The following is a 7,972-nucleotide window of genomic DNA, read 5'->3' as shown; positions in this document are numbered from 1 at the left end:
CAGACCAGCCTATTTCCTGCCTTGCAGATCGGTGGGGCTGAGCCAGCGGTGGGTATTTCTCCTTGGGGTGTGGAAGCCCCACGTCCCCCTGGCCCGGGGTCCCGGGAGCTCGGGGGGCCGCAGGGGGGAGGGAGCTCGGCAGCTGCCAGAAAAACTTGATGCGGGGAGGGGAGGGAAAATAAAAAAAGAGCCGAACAAAGAGCCTCGTTCAGAGCTGCTGTTGGTTTTCCTGTGGGTGCTCGCAGCAGAACGTTATGTACCGGCACAGGCCCCGCTCACACCTCCCCTCCCCGGCTCCTCTCGCCGCTGGCCAGACCCCAGCGCCGGCCATGGAGCCAAGGCACGCGCTCGCCTCGCTGCCCGGGCAGGCCGCCCGCAGGGAGGGCCTCTCCCAACATCCAGGATGCTGCAGTGTGGGGCAGCACCCCCAGAAACACCCTCTGCCATCTTCTCCCCCAGAAGCACCCACGGCGAGAGGAGTTTCACAGCCCACACCCTGCCAAGGATACGGTGCCCACCTGGCACTCAACCCAGCACTCAATCCAGCACTTAACCCAGCACTCAGCTCGGCGTCCCGGCTGCCAAAGCCCGGCCACCACCCTCATGGCTGCACGTTCCCCGTTCCCCGCCCGGCTCCTGCCGCTGCCTGTCCCGGGGTGAGCTCCGGGCCCGCGAGGTTTGGCTGTGGCACAGGCCTGCCCGGCCGGCGGCACGCCGGGACCTGCCACCGCGGCCCACGCAGCCAGAGCTCACCTGCCGGGCTGGCCACGGGCTCGGGGCTGCAGGGTCACCCCTCGGTGCCTGTCACCCCCAGCCACCACCAGGGACCCGCTGTGAGGGACACCCACCCCACCAGGCACGGAATAAACCATGGCCTCAGCCCCTCTGTTGCTTGGACACAAAGGATCCCGGCGGTGTCAGTGCCAGCCCAGTGTGACAAAACAGGGTGTAAATTTAACTAAAAGCGATTTTTTGGGAAAAAAAACGAAGCCAGGAGCTCCTCCATAGCAGTAGCCCATGGGGCAGGAGTTTGCTCCCCACTGCACAGTGTGCAGCGACGTGAGCCAGAGCACTCGCTGAGCCCCTCAGTACATCTTCTCCCTTCCTCCTCCTCCTCCTCCTCCTCCTCCTCCTCCTCCTTCCCAGCCCCCTCCCCTGCAGCCTGCAAAGCGCTGAGCTCAGCACATCGGGGCAGGGGCCCGGCCAAGGACCCTCCCCAGTGCCAGCCGCTCCCCCGGCTCCTGCTTAACCCTTTGCACTGCCGGGCTGGGAATCAGAGCGAGGGAGTCAATCCCAGCCCAGACACGGGGGGCAGGCACGGCTGGCTGGGAACAGGCTGGGAACAGGCTGTCCAGAAAGCCTCAATCCCTGCTCTCCCAGAAAGGACAGCAGGTCAGGGGGAAACACACGCCGCTCCTGCACAGAAACCACGCCGGGTGCGCTGCCAGCGGCAGCACCAGGGGAGGGGAAGTGCAGGGATTACCAACGCTAAAACTTTGCTTTCCAGCCCAAACCCGTTCCTAGAGGCCCTGCTGCAGAGGAGTGGCCTGGATCTCAGCTTCTTTTGGGAAGCAGAAGGAGCTGCCAGCCCCACATTGCCTCCCCTCCCCTCCCAGCTGGGTTATTTTATTGCAGGGATCAAAAATTACATTTCCCTTTAAAACTTGCCATCGCACCAGAGCTGCTTGCTCTGCTGCCTACTAGGAGATGTTATGGCAAAGAAAGAAAAATATTTATGCTTGGCTCTAGAATTCCAGCTTATTTTTAGCAGGGCGCCTTCCCTGTGGTCCTTTACCTCTTTTTTGTTTATTTGCTGCTTCCCCCCTCCCCGTTTTGACCCCCCAAACCAGCAAATCCTCCTCTATTTTCAGCCTCAACCAGCCGACGTTTGTACCAATGACTTGGTGGCTGTGGAAAGAAATAACCCACGAGGTGCATTTTGTGAAAAACAGGATCCCAAGCAGCATCCCGCTGAGTGTGCAAATATTGGGGTGTATTTTTAACAGCTGGGGGCTGGGGGATTGTTCATATTTTTTTGTCCCAAAAACCGAGGGAGTATCTCTGCAAGCTGTGGGCGCAAGCCAGGACTTGTTCCCAGCTCCCCACAGCTCTCCTCTGCTCCCTGGGATGCTACCCACTCCCCAGCCCGGACTTCCACGCCCAGAATGCAGATGGATTCAAGCTGTGATCCCCCAAAAGCAGCAGCAGCTGCCGGTGGGGTGCCCGGAGCCCTTTGTGCCCCTTTGGGTGGCAGCGGGTGCGGCCCCGTGTGCCCCGTGAGCCCCGTGTGCCCCGTGAGCCCCGTGAGCCCCGTGAGCCCCGTGTGCCCCGTGAGCCCCGTGAGCCCCGTGTGCCCCGTGAGCCCCGCTCCGCTCCGTGTTTATCGCCGGGCTCTGATCCCCGCGGGCTCGGCAAGGACAGCGGCCGAGATAGAGCCCGGGCTGCCTTCGGAGCCTGCTCAGCCCCTCCGATAAAGCCGCGGGCAGCGCGGCGGGAGGACAAACAAAGCCCCTTATCTGCCACCGCCTCCTTCGCTCCGCAGGGGCTGCCCTGGGAAAGGGAAAGGTCACGGACGGGGGGACCGGCACGGCCGCGGGGGACAGCGGCACGCACACCGGCGGGAGGTAGGGGGGGCAGATGGGGGTGCCAGAGCCTGGCACTGAGTGAACCTCGTCCCTGATTTAGGGGGTATCAGGGACGGCAGATGGGGTGACCACAGCCTGGCACTGAGTGAACCCCATCCCACATTTAGGGGACACCAGGGAAGGGAGATGGGGGTACCACAGCCTGGCACTGAGTGAACCCCATCCCAGATTTAGGGGGTATCAGGGACGGCAGATGGGGTGACCACAGCCTGGCACTGGGCAGAACCCCATCCCAGATTTAGGGGACACCAGGGAGGGCAGATGGGGTTACCCACAACCTGGCAGTGAACAGAACCCCATCGCAGATTGAGGGGACACCAGGGAAAGCAAATGGGGTTGCCACAGCCTGGCAGTGAACAGAACCCCATCCCTTATTTAGGACACCCCAGGGAAGGCAGATGCCAGTGCCACAGCCTGGCACTGGCAGAGCCCTATTCCAGATTTAGGGAACACCAGGGACAGCAAATGAGGTTACCCACAACCTGGCACTGAGTGAACCGCATCGCGCATTTAGGGAACACCAGGGATGGCAGATGGGGGTACCAGAGCCTGGCCAGTGCCCTGCTCAGTAGCAGAACCCCATCCCAGCCTGGCCGTGCCCTGCCCCCGGCACCCCTTGATCTCCAACAAAGTTCACTCCACCGTCCGTTCCTGCCTTAGGAAAGCGGGACAAGGCCAGGAACGGGACCCCGGTGTGCTCCCGGTGGGGCTGGTCCCGGAGCGGGGTGCAGGGCTCAGCTCTATCCGTGCCAGGGCAGCAGCACCCGCCGGTGCCACCGCGCAAACAGCCCCTGGCAGACGGGGCGGATGGAACCCCAGTAACCCACAGGGGAACCTTCATCGGCTTCCCGGCCCACGGAGGGTCGGGGACTGCGGGGACACGGCGGGTATCCCCCTCCCCACCGGACCGTGATGGTGTGCCCGGGCGGTGGGCTGGCCCGGGGGTGATCCCGGGCACGGGGGGTGTCCGGGGGTGCTGTGCGGGCACGGGGGGTGTCGGGGGTGCTGTGCGGACCGGGGGTGGGTGCGGGGCAGCCCCGGTACCCGGGCCGGCCCTGACGCAACCGCGGCTCCCGTTTGCAGCGCCCGGGGCCGCGCCGGCCGCCAGGGGGCGTGGCCCAGGGAGGGGGCGTGGCCTCTCCGCTGTCACCGGGCAGGAGAGACGCCGCGGACGTGCCCCGCGCTCCCATTGGCGGGCGCGGGGAGGGGGGCGTGGCTCAGCGCCCCGCGGCTATATAAGGGTGGGGCGCGGGTAGTGCGGGCAGAGCGGCGGCGGAGCCGGGCCCCAGTGGGTGGTGCTGTGTCCGGAGCCATGCCCGGGCTGTGGGAGCGGCTGGCGGGCGGCGAGCGGGGCCGCCTGGAGACGTCCGACTGCGAGTCTGTGGGCAGCGCCTCCGGCTCGGAGGGAGGTGAGTGCGGGCCCCTCAAGGGCCGGAGGATGGATAGATGGATGAGGGTCCCTGGGCGGAGGGGTGGAGGTGCTGTGCCAAGCCCGCAAAGCCCTGGGTCGGTGTATCCCAGAGCACCCCTGGTACAGCCCTGAACCGCTGCCATCGGTGTCTCGGGGTTCTGAGACCTCCGGCGCTGACCCGCCTTGTCCTCCCCGCAGATGCCGAGTACGCCGAGGGTGTCTCCCTGCCGGACATGGACCTGGAGCTGCTGCACGACCCCGAGGACGAGCTGCTGTGCGCCAGCCTGCTGGACGAGGTGCGGGCCGCGCTGGGCCGGGCCCCGCTGGGCTCCAAGCGCTGCTGGCGGCTCCTGATGCCGGCCCAGCTGCAGGCGCAGGTGCGGGCGGAGCTGCTGCGCCTGGCGTGCAGCGAACCCTGCGGGCTGCGCGGGGCCCTCCTGGACCTGTGCGTGGAGCACGGCAAGGCCTGCCACGACGTGGGGCACATCGCCGCCGACCCCGGCGTGGTGCCCACCTTCCAGCTCACCCTGGTGCTCCGCCTGGACTCCCGCCTGTGGCCCAAGATCCAGGGACTCTTCGCCTCGGGGCCGGCCTTCGCGCCGCTGAAGCTGAGCACGGGCTTCAGGGTGATGAAGAAGAAGCTGTACAGCTCCGAGCAGCTGCTGATCGAGGAGTGCTGAGCGGCCGCGCCGGAGGAGCCATTGCCGAGTGCTTCGGAAGAGCCGGGCAGAGCGTGGCGGCTCCTGCAGCCGCTGTAGTTTAGTTAGGCTGGAGTAGGGCGGGCTGTAGGTGGAAGTAGCTGGGGCGGGCCGAGCTCCCCATGGCCCTGCCCGAGCCGGGACATCCCTGCCGTGGAGCAGCCGGGACGTCCCGGGCGGAGGTCGCTCCCCGCCGTCGGTGATTGCGGGGTGATCCCGGCGCTCCGGAGGCGGCAGCGGGGCTGCTGGAGGGGTGCCGGTCTCCCGATGCCTGATCAATCAATCATGGGGGTTTTTTTTTTGTAAACCAGGATTGTAATCAATGGGGTCTCGGGGAGGGGAGCGCGGCGGCCGAGGGGGTCTGGATCAAAGGCCGAGCCCGGCTGGAATTGTGTCTTTGATCGGGAGAGGGGCCGGAGGGCAGGACCCTGGCCCCGGCACGCTGGGGGCGCTCCGTTGGTTACAGTTTACACTCATACACTTGATGTTCAAGTGCGACAATTCCTATGCAATCGTGTCGGGTGGTTTTTTTACTTTTCTAATAAAACTTGTCTTGATTGATAAACTGCCGTCTGTCTCGCTGTTGTCACCTCTGCTGGGGGAGGGATGATGCAACCCCTGCTCTGAAATTCCCAGCCTTTCCCTGGCAGGGCAGCCCTGCGGTGGGAGCTGGGTGTTTTGGGAATGGTGGGGAATCCCAGTGCACCCATGGGAGCCACGGGGCTGTGACTCAGGGGCTGAGTCAGGACCCCGAGCTGCTCCAGGAGCCCCCAACACCCAGCGAGGGGCTGCTCCTCCCCAGCGGCCTCATTGGGGCAGAAACCCCGGAGAACGGGCTCGAACTGGGACTGAGGAGGAGGAGGAGGGTCACACCTGCCGGGGAGGGGGAGCACGGCCCAGCCCAAACACCCTCTGCAACACCGAAGCCAATTACCCAAACCTGCAATTAGAGGCCTCGGGGAAGAGGCTTTCACTCAAGGGTAATTGAGCTGCTTGGCAAACGAGGAGCCCGTGGAAGGTGAGGGGGGATAAAACCAGCCTGAAAAGCCATTTCCATTCACATGCGAGCTCCTCCTGGCTCAGCCTTGGGTTGGTTTTTGTTTGGATTTTTATTTTTAATAGCCCTGCAGACAAACTCTATCACTGTGGACAGACAAACAGTGACTTTTTGATGAGCATTTTAACCATAAAAACCTTGTTTTTGATATGAATGACCCATAACTGGAGTTTTGGAGCAGAGATTGCTCACTGGTGTAAATATCACCTCACAGCAGTCAGGGCAACGAGCAGAGCCAGGCCCACACAGCTGGGAACGCACCTTTACACAGACATACACCTGTGCAAAGAGGGGAGGATTTCCCCTGAAATGTTGGGGTTTGGAGCATTTCTCAAAGGATCACATGCTAGAGCGTGCCCCCTTCACGTGAGGGGCAGCCCCTGTGGGGTCACCCAGCACAGAGCCACCCCTGGGGACACGGAGAGGGGCGGAAAGGGAGCTCCAAAGCCGCAGTTCCTGGGGCAGCCCGGGCCGGAGGCAGCGCCCATCCCAGGGAGGGCACAGCAGGAGATTGGCAGCACAGCCAGCCCGGCCCCTGGCTCTGGCAGTGAATTTACAGCTCCAGAAACACGGGCAGTTTTAAACACCCAGCTCCTAAAGGGGTGGCCCTGCCCCTGTGCTGCCACAGCAGCGTGACCCTGCTTGTCACCCCCACCAACCACTCTCAGGGAAGGCGAAGGGCTCCGCATCCAATTTTTTATATGATCACACCAAGAAAACAAAAAGAAAACCCCACCAAAACTCCCAAAAGTCAACACAGCCTCTGTCCTGCGGGTGCCCACCAAAACATTCTGTGTGGCACCACCCAGTCACAGCCCCAGCTATGAAGGTGAAACTTTGCTTTTATTTATAGCAAAATGGCCTTTCCCTGACAAATTTGGGGGAGCCTCAAGGTCCCTGGGGTTTGGCAGCTCCCTGGGAGGTGCAGAAGCTTCCAGCGAGGCTGGATCAGATGTCTCCCACGGCAGGGGTTACACAGAGGGATATTTTGGGACCTGGGAAGAGTTGGGCTATTTGTGGCACCAGCATCAGCCCAGGGATCCCAGGTGGCAGCAGAGGAAAGGGAGAGTTTTGGGGGCATCAGCAGCAATAATGCAAGTGAGGGTTTAAATCCCAGGATAGTGCTAAACCCTCGTGGTTTTGCTACCAAAAACAGTGATGGGGGAAGAGGGGTCTCCTTGGCTCCCCACCTGCCAGAGGAGGATGTTCCTGGAGCACCTGCCTGCCTTTGATGCCTCCCTGCCTTTGGCAGCCGCTCCAATTAAAAGCTTGGGCTAACGAGCTAATGGGCAGCTCAAACCACCCACACCTTTGGTGAGTGGGCAGGGACCAGCACACCCTGAAATTCAAGAGTGTCTCCCATTGCTCCGGGCTGGGAATGACCCAAAATGCAGCAAAACCTCCCCAAAACCTGGGCTGTGTGCCCTGTGCCAGCAGGGCTGACTCACCACAGAGGGGAAATGGCAGGGATGTGACCCTCGGCCTCTGAGAGCAGGGGAAAAAAGGGAAAGGGGAGAAATTCCCACTCTTGCCTCTGAGAGAAGGAGGAAAAAGGAGAAATTCCCACCCAGAGCTTCCAGCACTTTGGTGTACCAAAAGTACTTCCACTGCTTCCTCCACTGGGGGGGGAAAAGAGACCCATCCCAAATCACACCAAGGCTCTGGGGCCAGCAGATTCCAGCCCCTGCCAGCAGGAAGGGCACCCAAGGCAGTGGCTCTGCCTGGAACAAAGGCAGCCCAGAGTGTTCCTGCCCACCTGATGGCGATGGTGCCCACAGGGCTCCTCCCAGTGCCAGGATAAAGCTGCCAGGTGGCATCCTATGGCGAGAATAAGGCTCAGCCAGAGGATGAGGGGCCATTGGGAGGAAGGCCCGTCTGGGAACACCCCAGCAGAACGGGTCTGAAGCAAAGGTGCCCTGCTGGGTGTTCACTATCACTGTGCCAGGGGCACCACGTCCTCTCCATCCCCTCCCTGTCCTTCCCTCTGCAGCCCCCACAGGACCATGGGATGGCAAAGACCCCAAATTCCATCCACCACCGAGGAGCTGCAAAACCAGAGCTGGCTGGAGCAGGGAATCCACAGGACACCAACCCAGCTGGAGCCTTTCACATTATAAACATTTATTTATAGATGTACAATTGTATAATTAACTAAATCAAG

At 62.3% G+C, this 7,972-nt stretch overlaps 2 protein-coding genes across 2 annotated transcripts in view; one reads left to right on the top strand and one right to left on the bottom strand.

Annotated features, from left to right (window-relative positions):
* The window catches only part of MICU1 (mitochondrial calcium uptake 1), a 214,249-nt gene that overhangs the window by 93,637 nt on the left and 112,640 nt on the right, over positions 1 to 7,972 (bottom strand). The window lies entirely within an intron of this gene.
* On the top strand, positions 3,918 to 5,319 carry DDIT4 (DNA damage inducible transcript 4). Its single transcript, XM_054288311.1, has 2 exons — positions 3,918 to 4,054; positions 4,255 to 5,319. Exons 1-2 carry the CDS (start codon positions 3,958 to 3,960, stop codon positions 4,734 to 4,736), a joined length of 579 nt encoding a protein of 192 aa, XP_054144286.1. The 5' UTR covers positions 3,918 to 3,957; the 3' UTR covers positions 4,737 to 5,319.

The sequence above is a fragment of the Melozone crissalis genome, unplaced genomic scaffold (assembly GCF_028551555.1).
Source record: "Melozone crissalis strain CALT ecotype California unplaced genomic scaffold, PUWL_Pcris_2 ptg000062l_1, whole genome shotgun sequence".
Classification (NCBI taxonomy): Eukaryota; Metazoa; Chordata; class Aves; order Passeriformes; family Passerellidae; genus Melozone; species Melozone crissalis.
Note: the sequence above shows the minus strand (reverse complement) of the source record. Positions and strands in the feature narration are given on the sequence as shown.